The sequence below is a fragment of the Ostrinia furnacalis genome, unplaced genomic scaffold (genome assembly GCF_004193835.3).
Source record: "Ostrinia furnacalis isolate ACB-3 unplaced genomic scaffold, ASM419383v2 OfSCF2279, whole genome shotgun sequence".
In the NCBI taxonomy this organism is placed as follows: domain Eukaryota; kingdom Metazoa; phylum Arthropoda; class Insecta; order Lepidoptera; family Crambidae; genus Ostrinia; species Ostrinia furnacalis.
In genome coordinates, this window is record NW_021132518.1 from 681,758 (window position 1) to 704,265 (window position 22,508).

The 22,508-nt window shown below is 36.2% G+C and overlaps 1 protein-coding gene across 4 annotated transcripts in view; it reads left to right on the top strand.

The window, feature by feature from the left end:
• LOC114354936 (terminal nucleotidyltransferase 5C) overlaps positions 1-22,508 on the top strand; it is a 274,706-nt gene that overhangs the window by 237,241 nt on the left and 14,957 nt on the right. Inside the window, exon 1 of one of the 4 annotated variants that reach the window (XM_028307544.1) lies at positions 6,834-7,141. The exons of the other annotated variants lie outside the window; for them this stretch is intronic. Within the exon in view, the coding sequence (XP_028163345.1) occupies positions 7,079-7,141 (63 nt within the window). The 5' untranslated portion in view covers positions 6,834-7,078. Of the gene's footprint in view, positions 1-6,833; positions 7,142-22,508 lie in introns of those variants that run through there. 4 annotated transcript variants of the gene reach the window in all.

Sequence of the window (22,508 nt, forward strand, 5' to 3'; positions counted from 1 at the left end):
TCGCCTATTTTATTTGGCAATTTTTCGACATTATTAACAGATATTTACTATTTATGTATTCGTCATTAGAGTGAATAGCCCAGAAAAAGAAATTGGTTTTTTGAAAGGCCTTAATATGGCTTTTTGTAACTTTTTGGACTTTGAAATAAAAGCCGTCATTATTATAAGCCATTTTATTGATGTTTACCTCAAATATTAATGTATTTCATTTTATTAATAGAAAATTGTCGTAGTTTTTTAATATCCGGTATCCGGCCGGATAGTGAGTTACTATCCGGTATCCGGCCGGATAGTAAATTTAGGCCGGATATCCGGCCTACCGGATAGTTACCGGATATCCGTTTCATCTCTAATAAATACTCATCACAGACGTAATCGAACATTGTTTACAATATTCACAATAACAATAATCTTCCATTGCATTGCGGTAAGGTAAGTGACCAACCTCACTGTCAGCTGATAACTATGTGATAACGGGCGTGGCTTGACGACAATGTGAAATAATATCGGGGAACATCCGGGACGTTCATAGTCTTTTACCTTCGAAAACAAAATGGAGAGCCTTACACAAATACAAATAATTTATCCTTAGAAAATAAATATTTGATTTCGGTAAATAGGTAAACGTCTTTATGAAATAACATTTTTACAAAATTATTTTAGTAAAAGAACATTTCCCTATAAAAACAAAAGTTTTGATCGTGTTTTGTTTTTATTAGGAATGTGTGCATTTACAGTAGTTTCAGGGAATTTTTCCTGATTTTTTTTCCCTTAACCAGTTTAGTTTTGGTAAAAGTATTTTTGCTTTGTTTCGGCTAGTGAACAAGTTCTATCATTAATAATATTATTATGGAGAAATCTCATTTTTACAGCGTATGAAAATTATATCAATAGATTGTCTTCATTTAACCAAGAAGAAACAAGTTTCAGCAGCCAGTGTCCGTTGTCTGTAGAAGAAGGCCGAAACAGATAACATAATTATGTGTATTTTAAAGTAATATACTTACTTGATCCTATCTAGCAACCCTATGAAGGGCACATGACATCCGCAAAGTCATGTTCCGGCCCAGTTCGGTTTATCATCAAAAGGGCCGCGTGGGACTGCGCCCGCGCCTTACTTGCAACCTACATTTCAATAGGATTTGACCGAATTGTAAAACTTATCCTAGCTATGGACATTTTGATCTAGATAGGGACATTTTGATGTGGCACTAGGGACATAGATGGCACATGATTACAAGCCCTATTGTCTAGAAATTTCCAAATCGCTAATGAGTAGGAAAACTGGTTTTTGCAAAGAAAGAAATCATGGTTTTAGGATCATCGCTCATTTATAAGAAGACGCGCAGGAAAGAACTAACGCCCACAAACATTACTATGAGGTCTCACAGTGCGCGTGGACGCACAGGGTGACACACGAACCAATCACAGAGCTCTATTCAACGCTGTGCGTTCGATTTACTGCTTCACTTAAGCAAGCATCGTTTGTGAATACGGGCGTAAGTATCTAAGGAAACGAACTGATAGATAAGAGCAATTGCCCTTATTTATAATCATAAATGGGGAAACTCTTGGCCTGCTTCTCGTCTAATGAAAATCGATGATGCCGATTCTCATCAATTTGCAAGAAAAGTGCTAAATATAAAACCGCTGTCATAACAATCTTCCGCCCGAACTAACGTGTCACGCTCGCGTCTCCGAAACGTGCGCCCGCGTCAATATCCGATCTCATATCTCGCCTTGACTCGACAATGACCCAGATACGGCACCACTTTTCATTTCGTTTGCTCTGCAGCAATGCTTTTGGTATAATAGAGGTATATTAAGTAGAATCACTCGGAAGTGTGTGGAAGCTTGAAACGAAATGCATAGAGCATACACAACGTTTACTTACGAAGCGTAGGTATACATCTCAGTCACAGGAATCGTCATTTATGAAATGAAAATAAAGAAAAGGAAAATAGGTGCTAGTGAGAATCATGACTGTAAGAAATTTAGACTCTTCCCGGAAATAAACCAATATATGACAAATATACGCCGTGTGGTGACGGCAGAGTAGAATACATTTGTCACCAACAGGGGTTGGTACGACACCCGCGGGAAGAGTAGGGACTCTTCCCGCGGGTGTCGTAAGAGGCGACTTAGGGACTACACATCAAACAGAGAACGGGTAGCAGCGCTCTCTGACAAACATCAATCTTTTAAACTGCGATCTCCAACCCGCCTGCCAAGCGTGGGGATTATGGCAAAACCCTCCACTATAGTGGAGGAGGCTCATAGTCCAGTAGTGGACTGTAAAGGGCTGTTGATGATTGATTGATGATGACAAATATGCGAACATATTATTATCTCCCTAACCCGACGAGCCAGCATAGGGAGTGTAGGCCAAATACTCTTTTTTTTATGTGACAGGAGGCAAACGAGCGACCTGACGGTAAGTGATTACCGTCGCCCATAGACACCCGCAGACCCAGAACTCTATTGCCTTTGCTAAATTAGAGAGGATCATACTTTAGTGACGATAATGATGATACATAAATTCAATATATTAAACTGAACCTTGTATTGTGCTGAATAACATGTTCGGTGATAAAGTCAAAAGTGATTACACCCCTTATGCCTATTTGGAAGTTATGACCAATCACATTAATAATTTTTGACGGCCTTACTGGTCCTTTATGTATAGTATTCTGCACTTGTCTGGACTTTCCATCTCGTTGGGTGCCTGTAAATAAAGTTACGTTCTTCCGATCGCAAAGCGCAGACAAAGACAGTTAAGCTTAGTTAGATACATAATGATACTTTTTAAAAAAGATTATTTTTAATAATTTGTTATTTCACAAATTACTAAAATTCCCTCATACTAAGCTGAACATGCTTGTGTCACGAGTGAGCTCACCACATTAATTATAGTCGAGCGGCGGCGGTGACCGAACTCGCGTTCCCCGGATTACAAGTTGGCCAGTCCGATCCCTCCACCGTTCGGCTAATTCGGCTATCGTGCTTTAATACTTCTTCAATCTACGAAAATTATCCCCTGCGATTTATTTATTTAGAAAAAGCTCTATTTGACTAATAACAAGTTTTAGGAGAGAAACAAAAGAAAAAAAACCTAGCTAAGTACGAAAAATTTATATGAAAAACTAGTTTTATCTTGTGCTAGATAGCATCAATGTATTTGCATAAATTCTTTGCAAACAAGCATTTAGACACAAACTTATGCGTACTAAATCAAATCGTTATTGCCTAGTTTACGAGTACAGTCAGCAAATATGAAATGACAACGAATGTTTTAAAACTATTTTGCAGTAATTCAGCCTGGCTTGACACATAATGGGCTGACTCGATGATCTACATAGCAATTGAACAAATAAGCTACAGTAAATGTATTAGTTAGGTCATCTATAACAATGATTATTATTTTGCTTGCGTTTGTAAAATACTGTTTTCAGCACTTGAAAGCATTATGCCAGGAAAATTTTAACCATTAGTGTGGATGAAAATGTGGAAGTGATTATTAGTTTAGTATAATAAGACCCGTATTCACAAACATTACTATGAAGTCTCACAGTGCTCGTGGACGCACAGAGTCCCAAAAAGCAATGCATAGATAGACAATACGTGAGTGGCGCGATGGCGGAGTGACACACGAACCAGTCACAGAGTTCTATTCAACGATGTGCGTTCGACTTCGCATAGCGTTGCTGCTTCACTTAAGCAATCATCATTTGTGAATACGGGTGTATCTTAACGAAAAAAGTAAGGAAATTATTGCAAGCTTATATCCGTTATCTGATACTCATGGTACAAGCTTTCAAAGCTTTGCTTTGTTTGGTGCTGGATAGCGCAGTGTACAAGTGTTAAAAGATATTCATTTATTCATGCATGTGACAGTCAGTTAATTTTATCTATAAATCGGTCAATCACCACCTAAATGCGTTTACATTATGCTAAGTTTTAAACCAACTGTCGGCCGTTTGGTGGTGGTGGTTTGGTGTTTGTCGGCCGTTTGGTGTAGTGGTTCAGAACGGACTACTATGCCGAGAGGTCCCGGGTTCGATTCCCGGCCGGGCAGAAATTGAAATGATGAATTTTAATTTCTGTGACGGGTCTGGGTGTGACTATGTATAATATTTATGTATTTAAAAAAAAAAAAGTATATAAGTAGTATATCCGTTAAGCTAGCACCCATAACACAAGCATTAAGTTGCTTACTTTGGGGCTAGCTGGCGCTGTGTGAAATTGTCCAAAGATTTATTTATTTATAACTGTTTGTCGTCGCCTATTAATCGATGCGTTCTTCATTAAATCATCTAGTAGCGCTTATAAATAATATACAATTGAATTTTCGATGATCTAACGTGACCTCTCAATGCTAAAGCTATTATGTATATGGTTTAAGGCTAAATAATCGACCAAAAGTAAACCGTTAGGATTATGTTGACCTTACATTAAGGGTCACCGATATTACCTTCGTTTAAGATGTGTACGCTCGTTTTCACAAACATTACTATGAGGTCTCACAGTGCGCGTGGACGCACAGGGTGACACATGAACCAATCACAGAGCTCTATTCAACGCTGTGCGTTCGATTTACTGCTTCACTTAAGCAGTCATCGTTTGTGAATACGAGCGGTAATCTGTTTCATAATACTCTGTCAAAACTTTATAATATACTTTCTGTAGTTTAATAATCTGTAGTGATCAATATTAAAATTTTATAAATAAATAAATAAAAAATAAAAAATGTATTTATTGCCTTCGAACCATTAGACAGGTACAGGTAGTAATTAATATCGAGATAGTAAGTTAATAATAAACAAAATAATACTTAAATGGTTTATTAATATTCGGTTTCATTACATAATACTCTATTTATAAGATAAACATTATTTATTTATTTACAAGCAGAACTAATAATACAGAGCTGGTTTCTTCTAAATATATACAACTTTTTGCCAAGTTAACAGTCAGTCCCACAAGTAATTCCGTAGAAAATAAATATCTATAGATTTACTGCGCATAAGATAATTCCTGATATATAAAAATAAACTAACCTAACCACACAAAAAATTCTTGAATAACTAAAAGTGGTCCGATTTCGGAAAGTAGAAATCAAAAAGAGGTTTGCGTCCCATTCAATATCGGCGCCAAACCTGTCGCGGCGATTGTTGCTAGTAATTTTGAATAAAGAACTGCGCACACGCTCCTTTGATAAGTTCAAGGTCACGTGACCTTTCCCACATGACTGACTCTCGTTGGAACATGTCTCGTCCAACCTTTTTTGTTGCACGCGTCTCTACGCCATCTCTATAATCTATGGTCTAACTGATGCCTGTTTCGTGACTTTATCCAAAAACTTTTGGTCTTTTTTGCGGTTGCCAATCGCATAAAAGTCGAATATAACCAAATTACCAATCGTCTAGATAATCTTGTAATAATACCACATTATTTTATTTATCGATGGATGCGATTACTTCTTTTTTATTGCGTGATGATTACATTGTTATGACTCTTCATTGGTTTGACTAAAGTCAACAAAAAGTGCTTGATAAAAATCTGTTAATTGCGAAAACATTATCTTAAGAATACCTGATTATTACTATTTATATCATGTCGTCGAAGGGTGGTGGGTTCGATTTCCACCTTAGCCAGTTCGATTTTTTCAAGTTCTTTTTATTTTAGTTTGAGATGCAGCTCTCGACGCTAAAATTTTTATAACTATTTTCACATCATGTCAAAAATATCCAAACCCATTAACAGGCGTGTAAAAGAAGCGCCTATTTACAGAAATGTATTTTTAAAAATCACCTTGAGCAGTCGAACTAATTATAAGTTATGCAAATCATAATAATCTGGCGAGGCAATCTTCTTTCGGGTACCTATGGCAAATTGATTTTTGAAAGGCTTCATGACGTTCTGAGGTCAACCTGTACCATCTATTCGTGCAAAAATCGTTTACACTTCAATTAAATGTGTGCAAGTAGCAACTGAGAATCATAGATTAATTATGTATACTCTGCAATTTAATTAGAGTTGTAATCATCTAAAAGTATAGCTTAGTTAAGTTAATTTTGCGTTTCGCTACACCTGTGCTCGACAACCAATATGTCAGTGCTTACGCCTACATTTTCAAACCTATTTTATCGTATTTAAAATTGTATCATTTACATTTATGATAAGGCTAAGATAAGCAAGAAATGAAATCATTCAATGTTATAACTTGTTGAATTCATAAAAAAATATGATTTGTCATGCACACTGAAACGAACGTGAATAAAATAAAAAATTCGTTTCGTAGCTTCGTAGCGCGTCTACGGAGGAGAGTCCCGCTACGGTCGTAACGCGGCGGGACCCTTCTACGTCACCGCTACGAAATTTGCGTCATCGTAGCAAAGCGTCTACGAAATCTTCTTCAGGGGATGTTTCGTTTCAAATGCGTCATCCCCCGCGTTGTTTGCTCGCCAACCTTTATATAAACAGAACACCTATTTAAAATTGTAACGAGACATTTAAATTTTAAAATGCATAACAATAAAAAAGCTAAAGTAATGAGGCCCCCAACGACTCAGTATTGGCATATCGGTTTTAAAGGTCATTCATTCTTTGTTCATATTAAATGAAAAATAGCAAATGTGTTGAGTGCAAAACGCGTATTCTACACCAATACGCTTAATCAAACTCCTAGGTGTCGTATTGTGGGGAATCGAGATGGCGCTATGTGTGTGCGCGTGAGTGCGAGCGAGAGGGATATAGTAGCAACAAGTCGGCGGGGAATGCGGCGCGGTGGGGGGGCGCGTTATCGTGCGCGTGACGTCAGGACCCTTTCACTGTCAGAAGTTGGCGTACTCCGCCGCGTCAGTCCGCGAGGCTCGGTCACAGCGTGAGTACGTCTCGCGCGTAGTGTTCCTAAAACTCACCGACTCACGCGTCACTCGCAAGACATTCGCAGTTCGCACGGGTCTACTTTCGACGGGATATATAGACACACGCAAACGGCCCGCTCGGTCCTCCGTGTGATCGAAACTCCCTGGTTGATCGTGGGCTTTGTGACACTGCACGAGACACCGGCCGCACCATGGGCATCATCGAAGTGTCCGCGTCCCTCTACTCCGCCTGCGACATGCTCGACGACATGAAGGTAAGCGAAGATCATGTGACGGTCGTGGTGGCGCTCGTCCAAACACGGCCAATTCCGTATTAGTGAATAACGCGTTTTCTTATTATTTAGCCGCGTGGGCGGTTTCTATCGCGGGTATTCGCGCAAATTCTCGCTTTTACGCGTAGGCATTCGGCGCGGCGGGCGCCGAGCGTGTCTTATGCATATCGTGCGTTTTCTACGCGGTGAAAACTCTTCGTATCGTCGCGGTCAGCGGAAGCGGTGCCCTTATCAGCTGTTTGTGACACGATTGCGCCACCGCAGCGGGACCGCTACGTGAGAACGCTCACATTATTTCGAGCGCACGATAATTGTGATGCGATTAGCGCGCGTAGGCCGCGGTTTTGTTTAATGTCGCAATTTTCGCGGATCGGTTCGGATCTAGCCGGAGTGTTATCTCGATGCACCCGTCCAGTTCCCACGTACAATGTGAATCATCGCAATAAAACCATTACGGCCGCTAGCACGAGATGCGCAGACGTTCAAATGACGCAACTTATGTCGTTAATTTTGTTTTGGTTTTAGCATTACGCGGCTACAGCGGGTTATTTCGATAGCAGGTGGTGTTTTCGTTTATTTTCGTATTGTCAATGATATTGGTGGATGTGAAGATTCTGATGCTTGGTTTGAGCGTGCGTTATTGGTACATAGTAACAATGTGATATGCGCAAAGGCAAGGAATCCATAAGTCAGCGTGCAAGCGCAGACACGCGAGGGTTCCGCTAGAGTGAGCGCGCGCCGCCCGCGCTTGTTCAGGATTCCTCGGCTTGATTGTCTCTGTACGACGAGCACTAATTTCGAACGGTTTATTGTATATCGGTTTCGAGCACACCATCCATAGCGGTTCTACTTTATCTAGAGACGAAAGCAATTGCATAGATTTTCAGTTGCACATTATTTCAGAAATATCTATGAATCAGCTACTAGTAAACTGGCGTAGTTGTAACGAAAACTGCCAAAATGAAAAATTATGAGCTCATGGCTTTGCGTTGTCTATTCCGAACTTAATGGAACTTAAATGAACTTATTTCGATGTTTAATTGAAATTCAACCATTATTTAAGTAAGTATCATTTTTTTGAATACGAATTTTAATCAGTTGCGAACGAAGTGCAAACTTGTTTATGTCGTTATCTTCGTTTATCTCCATATCAACTTAATAGATATGGTAACGAAATATTATATCACACGGAGGTATCATGTCAGTAATTAAGTTTCGTTACAATTTTTCTTTGTTTGTTGGCGCACAAGTATTTTTTCCGAAAGTTTTATTGTTGTTTTGAGTGACCTCGCTCTTCCATTTTAGATCGGCGCTATTCTCCGGTCTTGTTTAGTTAGAATGTTGTTTTTAAATATCTTGCCGCGTTTCATTGTGCGTTTCAACCAGTTTCAACTTTCATTTGTTCGTTGGTTGATAACAATTAATACAGCATTAACGTCTATTGATCTAAACAATATAAATTATTTTCATTTCATAAAACAATACAAACTCTTTGGTTTTCATAAGTATTATTGGAAACAATATCCACTTAACGTAACATTGTTTATATTTGTAAGCATTTTAATTGAAATCACTAATAAATGGGTTTATGAAATAACAAACTAAACATTACCTCCTATATTTTACCAATTTAAGGTAGGTATTTCAACAAAGCCTTTCATTGTCTATAGCTTAAATACTAGTGTGGACACTACTGCATACATATTGAATAGATGCTTGAAAATAAGTGTAGTTTTTAGATGACTTTTGAACTAAGTATATTCATATAATATGACCTAAACAGTGATTATTAAATAATAAAAATAAATTCACAATGGAAATATTTGGTCCATATTCCACATACCTACTTATTTGGCGATCTTAATCCATGCCCATTAATGCACAAGGATAATGATGCATGAAAATACGATTAGTCAAACCGACGAATGATTGCTCGTACATTCTCTTATAATCACTTTTCGACAGTAATCCTTTATTTATTCATTAACTTACTTCATTAAGTTTAATGCTTCGATAACTCACTTTGAATTATCGGCAGATTGTCCGCGACGTCCACTGGTCGTGATTGTCGTACCCTTGGCAGGCGAGGGTAGACTTTTCTATAAGAACGGTTTGCACTGTCACATGATACGATTTTTGGAAGACTACAGTCTAAAGTAAAAAGGTTGCTTGTAAAATATAGCCTCTATATTTGATCAGCCTAAAATTAAACTGGTTTTACCAATAATAGAGACTATTTTTGATCAGATTAAAGAATGTTAAACAAGTAGGTAGGTACTAATTTGCGACATGGTTTCCGTGATTCTCCAGTGACAGCAACTCGTTCTTTTTATTGTTTAGTTATTTTTAATTTTTTGGTTATTTAGTTTACGATTAGGTTATGATGGGACTGACATACTATGTAAAAGTCCCTAAATTAGTAAATAGAAAAAAAAGTAGGTACTAAACTTTGAGTTTAGATGGCATTTATGTTAGACGGTATCTAACAGATAACAGTCTGCATATACTGCGGTGTAAATAAGGAATTCTAAATATTATTTAACTGTGAGTTTTCACATATTAAAAACTAATAAATTTCCCTTTAAAAACTTTCGAATCAAATAGTTTGGGCCTAATTAGGTGTGAAGTGATTGATAGTGCATTGTCTTAATGACATTCATTAGCCGACTACACGACTTTTAATCGTCCTGATAGTGTGAACCCACAGCTACTAGTAACGGATGCGCTCGGTATGTCGAACACAAGCGTTTTGAAACTCTCAATGTCGCGTTCGAACGGCCTCGTGTGCGTCGACCCTTTTATTTTTTATCTCTTCTAATTAAATTATGGTTCCTGATTTGGTCGTAGATTTGGAGATTTCGTTTAAGGATTTAAGCAAAATGTTTATTATGTATTTCAATTAATGAACGAGGCAGGAATATTACTGACAAACAGAATAATTATTACGTTCATATTATTGTTTATGTGCAGTCATATTAAATCAATCGCTGTTGGCAAACATTTGTTTATACCTACTCCATACTTAATAACTCGATTTTGTCGTAAATAAGTTACACTTATCATTGTTTGCTATCCTCCCGAGAATCCAATGCACTTTATTATAATGCAAAACCATTTCAATAAAATTGTTATTTACGCTTACTACTCTTTAAAAGAAACTGCTAACAAAAGCATTTGAGAAGCTCCTTTTTAAAAAATCTTTTTTTTTTCTTCTTAACAAAACAAAGTTTTCATTAAAATTTTATAATTTTAAGCAAATGAATTGTTTGTTGTTTTAGGAAATACATGGCTAGTTTACGCGGATTGTTTACATAAACATATTTTATTAGATGTTTTGTACATCGACAATCCAGAAAAACTTAGACACTTAATGACATGGTACGTATTAAATCTAACTTTTTTGAGCTATAGTAACATCGTCCACACTGTCTTGCCCAGGAATCGAACTAGAGCCTCGCGCTAGCGCGCTGTCATATTATATTTATGGGCAGCATTCTGGCCGCTGCACTGATAACCGCGTAATATGTATGTTAAAAAGTGAAATATCCCTAAATAATACACTTGTCTAGGAATCAAACTGGAAGCCTCGCGCCAGCGCGCTGTCATATTATATTTATGGGCAGCATTCTGGCCGCTGCGCTGATAACCGCGTGTTTGTGCACAATCTGTGTCAAGGTGCGCAGCGACTTTCACTGATAATAGGCGTCAATGTAATGTCACTGTTATCCTGTTCAGTGTTCGCTACGTTCGCGTTGGTTGATAACTTATCGTGTGAAACAATTAACTCCCGTTCGATCGTAAATGTAGCTTGTAAATTAAAGTAAAAAGTATTTTTTTGCCCACAAAAGGTACACAGATAGTTCGAGCGACTGCTGCACAAAGCTGTGCTTGTGTCGCGGCAGCCTTAACACAAGCTTACCTATACAAAACTAATTGTGAGAGTAAATGTTTTGAAGAATGACCGAAGATAAAACAGAAGTTTGATTTTGGCTTTTTGTATCCATCTGGGAATCGGACATAGGACATCCGGTCGAAATGATCCAACTGTTTAACCATCGAGGCGTTAAAGTAAGAAATGAAACAATGTTTAAAAAACAGTTATTCTGTCTGTCTTTAGCTAGCAACCGAACGAACAATTCCCACCGCTGCAACTCCTGTGTAGCCAGGATCTACAGCTTGATGCCAATTAAAACCCAATCAATGAAGGTCAAGTTTGTCCCGGAGGAAAGTTAAACTGTCATTGCACTCGCAACGAAAATAATAAGAAGAATAAAGGATCGGATGTTAAAGATCTACTAGCAATTGAACGCCAAATAATACCTAAATCAATTTACTTTAGTCATCATTATTCTGTGGTGTGATCTTCTGACATTGAAAATCATGACAATACCAAATAGGTACCCAATAATCCCAAGTCCAATGTTCCAATGCTACGATTTTCCGGCAGTAAAATTAAAAATATCTATGACCTTTATGCGCAGCAAAGAATTTTAAAAAATACCTGTCTTATCTTTTATATGTAAACGATGCCTGTAAAACATTCTTACACAGGTATTACATAAAAATGTGTGCTTGAAATATGTTTGCGTAGCTTATCTATCGTATGGAAAATAAGTAGGTACTATTAACACCGTTTGAGTAGTATACTTAAGTTGTATTTTAGCTTATCATTACTTGTTGACATTGATGACAACCAGTCATAAGAAAAATTGCTCGGCCAAGGACGTGAAGCCGGGTTTTATGATATGTATTTATAATTAGCTTTTCCGAGATAATATTTTTTCTAACAAACTTTTTTCTGTAATCTAATCTAATATGCAATCTATTCCTATCTTATTTTTTCATTCTCATTAATAGATGTAATTTATTAGGTCCAGTTATATCAAATGCCTATCTTTTACATTTAAAATCGATTGAATAAAAAATGCATAGATATAGCCTAATTGAAAATAAACGGGTTTCTTAATGTGTTACGGTTGTGAATGATATTCTTAATTAATATCATATTTATGAATGGCTACTATGTAACAAAGTGCATTAATTTTATTCACGCGTTTAGTGTGACCTACAAATAAATCAAATCAAATAATCTCTCGTTCCTCCCAGCCTTTATTACACCGCTAATGAGTGACAAATATACTTACTTGAATTGTGGCGTCTCACAAGTCTCTATAAAAACCAGAGTCTCAGTCTCTATGAGTCGCAAGTCTGCCATATCCAATCTGAGATCTCTACGAAACCCAGAGTTTTAGGTCTCTACCAAACCCAAAGATTGAAGTATCTACCATTTCCTTATCATCAGGCCTCTACAAAACCCAGTCTTAAGTCTCTATCACACCCAGGGTTTCAGTCCCCTACGAAACTCTAGAGCAGCGGTTCCCGAATGGTGGTCCGCGGAACCCTGGGGTTCCGTGGAAAGGCCGCAAGGGTTCCGTAAAAAATATTATCCCACGTTTCGTGACCGACGTTGTTCGCTCGCACCGACTTGTTTACGCACAAGGGAGGGGCAGGGCGTGCGGGCGGAGTAGTACGGGGGTTCCGCTAGGAAAAGTATAATCAATTATGGTTCCTTGGCAAAAAAAATTGGGAAACCCTGCTCTAGAGTCTCAAAACTACACCACCCAGAGTGTCAATACTTTACGATGCCCAAAGTCTCAAGCCTCTACCAAACCCAATCCTAGTGTCTACGAAATCGAAGTCACGATCAAAGGATGAACCAAACTCCATGCGTATTTACCTCTGTCCGTCTGCCAGCGATTGCCCAATCGCTAGGACGCGGTTAGTATGCGCGCGCGCACCTCGCGCGGCGTCGCAGATAAAGGACATTTTTCCTTGTTATCGGACCCTTGATCTAGAATGGAAGGACTTCATAGTATTGTGACGCGGTATTTGTATGTTGATTGTCAAAATAACAGGTTTCTAACACATTTTTTTTATATGGGAAAGGAGGCAAAAGAGCAGACAAGTATTTCAAATTCGTATAAAGTTTTTACATTAAATAGTAATTTATGTGACTTATCAGTAAATATAGTGATTAAAACATGCCACAAACTGATAGTATTCCAAAACTGGTTTAAGTAACGAACTATAATAATTTGATTGGTTTTTTATGATACTTGTGGGAATAATGCTAATGTTAAATTCGTTAAAATACACGAATAAACATTTTTCAAATTTCAACAACAATTAGATAACGGAAACCTTTCGCGAATAATTTGAATTAAGTTTTCACTGAAACTGACGTAATTATATGTATGTACGGATAGAAAGATTACAACAAAATAATAAAGATACTGTAAAACGCGGAAACGCTTAAACTTAGGTTTACAAGTATAAATATTAAATAATAAATTACTTTTCTGACTTGAAAGTATCTGACAATTTCCGAATATCCGACAAAATCCGACTTAGTGACTAAACATTTGAAACTTACATTCCACGTTACCGTATTCCTTTCCTTCTTTAAATTTCTTTAAATCAAATATGACTAATAGTACTACATTACGTTCATAACCTAAAATCAGTTTAAAAAAAGTATCGACGTTTTCACAATCGGTCAAATCTTTTTTCGGACGTTATCGCATCGGTGAACAGACTGGCCGTGACACCGGCTACAGTTTAAAAAATAACCGGCACAAAAGAGGCGGGTTAGTGACACTTAATATTTCACAAAGCGCGCGAAATTCTATACGCGCGCACAAAAATTTTATTGTATCTGTGACTTCATCAAACAATGGATTAAAACCGCGTGAAATAACAAAAGAACGCGGTAAATGGCGGACAGTTAATTTTTAGAACTTATAACAGACTGGCAATTAGTGTCAGAGAGCAACTAAGATGGCAGTTTTTTTTTTAATTTCACATTTTAGGCAATGAAATATCATCATGTTGTTTAGAACCAAAATAATTGTGTACAGATTTCGTGATCACCGATCATTTGCAAGTATTTAAGCACAAATAACTTTTAAATTCTTAATGGCATTTTAAAAGTTATGAGTCATTTAAATAACAAAAACGCGCTCATAGCAGTAGCCGAGTGCAAAATACCAGTTCTAATTACGTATCAGACGGTAAACGGCTGGGCGGTATCTCGATTAGCGTATGCAGCGGCAATAGACGTAAATGTCATGACAAACAGACAAATAAAACAGTCCCTGGCCACTACTTTAATAGGCTTTACAGTCGGGTACATAAATTGCTATCAATGTAGATCTAAGTTTTTTAAGATAAGTATAGTTTAGTCCGATCTGATAGCCATTACAGTCTGTTTTTACTATTTGTATTAAAGGCATATTTATACATTCTGATTGAAGTCAAATAGTTTGATCATAGACTATAGACACCTCAATAAAACAAAACAGTCTAAGTAACAATATGTGAAAGATCGGAAAAGTAATTAGAATGTATTTGCTACTTTTAAAATGTCTAAATTGTTTATTAATGACATTCCATGTAAATATGACGTTAGCGCACAGAATCCGTTCTTCGGAATCCGTTTTGCAGTTTCGTAGCGAATTTAATTTACGTACATGTTTTCGCAGCCGACCATACGCACATGCAAAGTCGCGTCTAGCTAGTGGTCAATCTAGTTTGGCCGCTAGAAACCTGCCTTTTGATCAAATTTATGAAAAGACAGGATAGCCCGCCATGGTGGCTCCATTCCATTAGAATTCAAGGTTACTGAAGACCTTGGGAAAAAAGACTGGTTACAAAAACTGGACCTGCAATTAAAATAGATTCTTTTTTAGATATGACGTCTTTAAAGCTATACTACTATACATATAACTACAAAAATTGCAATTTGTAGAAGAATAAACATAAAAACGAAGACACCGCAGAAAACAAAGAATATGCCGACACGCATGATTAAAATCAACGCATTGTGCGTAACTGTTCTCATTGTTGAAGCAATTCCACGTCGCCAGCAATATCAATCAGCTAATTCGAATTTGGAACGTGAAATAAATTAAAAGAAAGTGAAAATGGCTTCCTTCCCTCACTGGCCAGCTACTGCTACGTTCAAAAACGCGACAGGCGCGGGCAATCCCGCGTGAGCGCGAGCTAGTTCCGTTCCGTATTACGCAGCGCACGTATGCCGAGGCCATGCTAATTACTGGCCTCACGAAATCGAAAGTACGAACACTCGTGGTCGTCTAGATATGGGTTGCGCATAAAGGAACATAACGTATCCTATTTCTAAATTAGGATGTCGCTCGCACCACAATCAAATTTTATTACAAACGATCAATCATACATCAATCGCTCCATTACACCACGCATTTATTCGAAACACATTTTCAGACAGTAAAGATATCATTTGCAAAGCGAACGTTCAGAAATATGAAACTGACCTTTCTCATCGATATTCAAGTCGCGTCGACCACGAATCGAATGCTAATGCAATCGTGTTGAAATCGAAAGCATCTATCAGAGTACGAGAATTCAATATGTGAACGTCGACCTTAATTGCGGATTTCCGATCTCATTACATAATATTGTTTTATTGTAAATTGAGTTTCTGATCGCGGCAACAGATTCAAGGTCGCGGTCGGATTTTTTAGGCAAAGGCGTCGTTTCGATAAATGATTTGGAATGTGGATCGTTTCGAAAAGTGCTCAATAGATTCGAGTGCGCGGACCGTGACGCGATCGCGCGCATGATTTAACATAAGCAGCTCGTTAATGTATGCTGTATTAGCATAAGCATTTTGCCAGTGTAGCGTAGTGATTTCGTTTTCGTATATCCGAGTGTGAATGCCGATGATAATGACCGAGAAACGCGAAAAGCGTGACTTGGGGAGTCGACATAAATGAGAGACGACGCGTTCAATGTTAGGTCCAGTCCAGTTGTTATTGTGCGTGTCGTGACTGACGTGAACGAAACACAAAGGAGTATTTGCCTCCTCGAGCCCCAGTCCCCTTTGCCAGTCATTTCCGCTGATTAACTAACGTAAACCAGCGAAAACTAACAAGCTACCTAGCAGGAAAATTGTGAACATCTGCCACTATAAGTTCTCCAGCGATTTTCCGAGTAAATATTGACGTTATTTATTGTTGCCTGTTGACTCCGCTCGTAACTCAATTCCTTCGCTATATTGAGTTTGTGTTTTGTAATAATTCAAAGTATGCGATCTTTATGTCTAACTAAGCGGCCAATTATAACTAATTGGATGTAGTTTTGACTAATGTCTTCGAAGAATATACAATATGTCGGTAACATTTTAAGAAAATCAGTAGAAATGATGAATAAAAATAATGATAATTAAAATTGATATCCAATCTCAATGTTAAAAGTTGATGGATTTGAGGTTGCTCTTTAAAAGCTTAAATAAGGCTGCAAAAACTTTCCCGTAATATGAAAACATCTTATATTTCCACGTAAATTTCAGTTTTTACGCTTTCCCGGAAATTTTCATCTGTTTTCACAAATATTTGAAAAAAAAAAGCCGAATTTGTAAAGCTTAGCATCATATTTCATGAAATTCATTTTCAATTATATTACAATTTTTGTAAGTAGGAGACAATTTAAAACAATGTCAATTTTGCTAATGCCCCTATTCTAATTCTGTTATCTATCAAGTCATTGACCTTTTAATGCGTATATTTTAACTAAATATTTTGGCATTGAAATCTTTAATTGTTAACTAATCACTTTGCATATTAAAACTGGACTGATATGCAATAGCAATATTAAAAAACGTCACTCGACTACATTTAACGATGAAAACAATAAACTTATAATGACTAGATGTGGGTAAATTTATTTTGTTTACTCTCAGTTATAATTTAACTCTGTTTGTTTTTCGACAACTGTTTTCAGTAGTTTTCACATCACGAACAAGTGTGCTGTTAACGTAAGACCGCGACAAGGTGTTTTATATGTTACTAGCTGTGCCCGCGACTTCGTCCGCGTGGACTAATGACTTTGGGTAGGCACTTTTAATAATTTAGTCTAATTATTTTACAAAGGCCTATGTTCAGCAGTGGACGTCCTATGGCTGAAATGATGATGATGATGATGATGATTCTACAAATAGCTTTTGCCCGCGACTTTGTCCGTGTAGAAGTCGAAAAAGTTCTCATAGGATTTTTAAATGGTTTTTAACGTTATTATCTAAATGTTTGAATACTATTTGATCGTTTAAACACAGTGAATGATTCAATTACATAAATTTTTAATGATACCTTTTCACGGCTTCGCTCTCATGAATGTTAACGACCGTCAAAAGCACGTCGATAGATGGCGGTCACTAATTTAGACTTTGATTTGCTCGTAACACAGTGAATTATTCAATTACATAAAATATCTTTATTGACTAAGCGGACTTTTTTGTAGAACTTTTAAAGGGGAAAATCCTATCATACATAATTTATGCGAAACTTTAACCGTTTACGCAGCGTCAGCTCTCAAAAGGAAAAAAATCACTGATTTGAAACATTCTTCATTGGTGCTCCGCTCCTAGTGGTCTTAGCGTGATGATATATAGCCTAAAGCCTTCAGGGATTAACGGACTATCCAACACAAAAAGAATTTTTCAAATTGGTCCAGTAGTTCCTGAGATTAGCGCGTTCAACCAAATAAACAAACTGTGATTAATAAATTGCGCCACTACAAACCGTACCAACAGATGGCGCTGTTACGATCTTACTATGACATACTCCACCGCGCATACAATCCTGCATCGCGGTGACGAAGTTTTTTACCCTGCCCAGTATATATAGACAAACCAAGATAGTGTAAAATGGATGCACTAACACCATAGCTTCCTTATGGTGGGTGAGCGTCATGTTCCACAACTTCAGCTTTATAATATTATATATGTTATACAAATAAATTATAACTTTATCGTTTTCGTTACCATCGAAAATGATTTCGATAATAATGATAAAAAAAAACCCGATGAATATTAAAAATAATCATAGTACCTATCTGACAAACGATAAACATTCTTAAAAACATGTGCAATCAGGTGTTCCTTTCCTACTATCCTTCCTATTAATGTATTAAGTAACGTGAAAGTTTGTAATAAATATAAGTACTCGTAGAATGTTTGAGATTCCCACAAAATTACTGAGCAGTCAGTATAGTATAGAGTTGAATTTCAATAACATGAAGTATGTTTTCGAAATTCTACTCGACTCTTACATCTGTACCTCTAGCATGAACAACTTTCGTCTTCGAATCGTTTGCGTATTTGACAAAATTCGATACTCAATCTTCGAATTAAACGATAACGTGACAATTTTGATTCTTAAAATAAGTTTCGTGCAACTATTTCTCATACTAAGTTCACTTTACGACACGTTCACAAGGGCGCTGTAACAGCGCCGCTGTTGTAGTTTTCGTACTAAATCTTTTGATGGCGATTCGAATACGCAAACGATTCGAACTCAAAAGTTTTTCGTGCTAGCCGTACTGAAAACAAATTAAAAATGTAGTTGTCTTATCAATAACTAGCAGAACAATAATTATGCGGCTCATTGACGCATTTCCATCTGTTGTCACTCGAATTCACTTTAACATAAGCATTGCACGTTTTCCAGTGTGTGACAGGTGTTTTGTACTTATTATAGAATAATTTAAGTATAGGTACGTCTATTTAAATACACTTTACAGAGCTATGATTTCAATATTCATGCAACAGTTCATTCTTACGAACGAAAAGATTTTCTTATACATTTGTTATTTGGAGTGCAAAGGAATAGAATTCTCTTCCACCTTCTGTCTCCTCACAATGTTATTTTAAATTGGATAGATTTACTGAGTTTAAACATCACATCATCATCATAATAAAATAATTTAATTCGTCTCTAAAACGACATAGGATTAAAACATAAAGCTGGCCGATTGCCAAATTTTCCGCAATCATCTACAAACGATGACCAAATAAATACACTCAAGTTATTAAGCCGGACTATATTAGGATATTATGATCGATAAAAACAAAGAACACACAAACATAAAGACATTGAACGTGGAATGTGTTTGGCAAAACAAAAAGATCCATTTGCAACGTCAATCACCTTTTGCCCAAACAAGTGAACAATTGTAAAAGAAAAAGATGTTCATTAAGGAGTTTCGAAATCGAGAAAAGGCTCAAGGTCGCGCAAAGTGTTGCGAGGCCGAGGTGCATTCCGAGATGGCTGCGGAGTGTGTGGCTTTAACAGTTTCGTCATTGCAATTGCAATTGTATACCACGCTGTCTAAGGTAAAAAGTTTGAAATTAGATTAAAAGAAAAGTAAGTTCAAGTTATGTGAGTTAGGTTTTGGACCCGTATTGTGAAATAAGACTCAAGAATCAACGCAGGCCTGACGATTAGGTTCAATTTCAATATCAAATTCATATTCTTCAACTTCATCAAACTTAAGTACATTAGATTAGCATTTTTATTGATCATCTTAGGTTCTTAAAGATTTTCTATTATCATTAGGGTTTACTTATTCGTAATTTCATTTTTGTTATTTTACCTAAGAGTTTGCGAGTCTTTGGTGATTTTTGTGACTGAATCTGCCCTAAACACCTTTTTACGATTTTAAATAGAATCTCTATCTCACTCAATAAGAAATATTAAATTCAAATCTCTAATTTATAAATTAATTTCATCTCACGTCGCCAATGTAAATAAACTTACAGCTTGTCAAATATTTATCATCTCTTACTTAATGCCCATGTTTTATTTGCTATACTTTCTCAATGCTTTATATTTGCTTACCTATGTACTTTTAGTAAATATTATGCAAGCAAGTTATTTTTATACTTCCACGTTTATTTTAGAACTAATTAATTCTTTTAACTACTTATTTAAAATACCTGCAGTTTATTTTAATTTGATAGATTAATTAATAATATAATATACGTCTTATTTCCTGTGTAAAATTATTATGAATTAATTTATTTATCGGACTATGTTAATTGTGCTACTTAAAAAGTGCTGCACTACTACACTACACTTACAAATTGATATTACCAGCAGAAATTAAATTCGCATAAATTATTCAAACATTTCATACAAATTGCAATACTAATTACTTAGTTACAATATCATTATGTAGAAGTTTTTAACGTTTAAATTAGATATGTTTATCATATTTAACTGCAATGGTACTTACGTTAGAATGATATTAAATTTCATCATCTTATAAATTCACAAAGAGTGTATCAATTATTGTATGTACCTACTTGATTGCTTAAATATCATAAAATTAACGACAACACTAATTAGTTAATTAATACAAATTGTCAAAATAAAGATTATTTTAAATAGGCAAATGGAAAGCCAATAAGTGAAGAAATTAAATTACCTACTATTGCAAATAAATAAATACGAACTTAGACTAAAATACCTACTTAAAAATATAGACATAGTCTCTGATTTGTTTGAGTTTCGAATTGTTTTCGTGTTTCCTTCAGTTTAGCCGCCCACTGCTTTTTGTTGCAAATCGAGATTTCCGCGATACACTTCTTGCAATACTGCATTAGCTGTCAATGTCAAATTGCAGTGATGCCGGCAAAAAGTGGCTGATGCAAATAAATAATTCGTTGCAGGTTTTTGTGGATTAGAAAGACAACGAGTCACAACACTATGAGTGATGCAATCCGACTAGAGATCAGTCGACCTTCTACGATAGGGCGTTTGCCCCGCGAGTTAGGTCACGGATTTTTACCAATCTATAAATACAAATCCTTTCTAAACACCGAAATATAGTAATGAAGACCATTAAAAAAGATTTGGAATTGTTTTTATGAAAGGAACTTAATTATTTTCGATTGAATTGTCTAATGATGAAATATCTAATATATTGACTTGGCCATCGCATGAAAACACGTGTAAATTAAATTATTTAGTGCGATGGTCAAGTCAATAATTTATGTAAAACGTTAAAGATTTCCTGGCCTGGACTTGGTATTACATGGATCTCACAACTTTTTACCGTAGAACAACTGAGTTGCGAGACTTGGTTTTTTTGACAAGTATTGTTTTTGATGGGATTAGCTTTTCGACACATCAATACTGATTGTGTTCTTCCGAAACTAGTGTTACAATATTTTTACAATTTCGTGTTAGTTCGCTCTGTCAAGAGTAGGTACTTAATTTTCGGTTTCCGTACATAAAAATAGAAAATCTTGAAACTTAATCGTCCTCTTTTTTTTTGTAGATTGAATTATTCTGACGTAGGTATGCCCAACTCAAGATAATTTTACATTGATATCAAACAGATAAGTATAAAAAGTGACGTGCAAGTTTTAGATAATTTTATTTTTTGATTTTATGTCATCCCACTTAAAGTGTGTAAAAATGGAGAAAATGAAGCAAATTCAACTTTTCTGAATGAACATTTTTCAGTCAAGGACTTGTAAAGTTAAATAAAAACTCTTTAAATCACTTGAATCTTGATCCAAGCATCTGCATAACCGTTTTCGATCCACACACCACGGTCAATAAGCACACACAACAATGTAACTTGTGATACGGTACAGCCGTTTGGCACGAAACATGCGACCTTGCGGACAGCTGATTTCTCGTCTAAGTAAAAAAATACGGATCTATGATTCGTTACTACTTGTTAAAGTATACAAAATAAATTATCACGGTGTTTATGTCACTTCACACACATACACAACTTTTCTATGTAGGTATTATTATAGCATGAGTAAGTGTGTTAGGTAGGTTGTATTTAATACTTTCTGAACATCAAATATCAGACGTTTTAAAACTCATCGAAATATTTTCGATTCGGTCATGTTACTTGTACGTTTTATGACGCGTTCAAAAGAAAACCAGCAGCGGACTTTGAAATGAAGTAGGGTAAGTGCGTTAGTTTTCGTCCAATTATCGGAGTTGCCAACTTTGTGATGCAAAATAAATATTTTAAAATACCCTTACTCATATGTATCATATGTCGTTTTAGTCCTTACATAGTCTACTTTACGTTAATATTATATGACAATAAGTAAATACCACGGGTTTTTTTATAAAAAATATTTTATGCAAAAGAGGCGATTTCACTAGTTTTCGTCCAAAAAAATCAGTTTTCGTCCTAGTGTACGCTAGTTTTCGACCACTGTGTAGAAAAAAAGGTGCAGTTGAATTATTAACTTAAAACCAACTCTACAATACAGTAACTATGGATTGTGGTATATCATTTGAAAGGTAATTTTGTTAGCTTTCAAATGATATCAAAAAGATTTAAATAAGTTTCTTACCTAAATTCAGGAAAATATTTCAATAGGTCGAAGGACAAATGGACGAAAACTAATTTCGACCACTGTGTAGAAAAAAGGGTGCAGTTGAATTATTAACTAAGAACCAATTCCACAATACAGTAACTATGGATTGTGGTATATCAT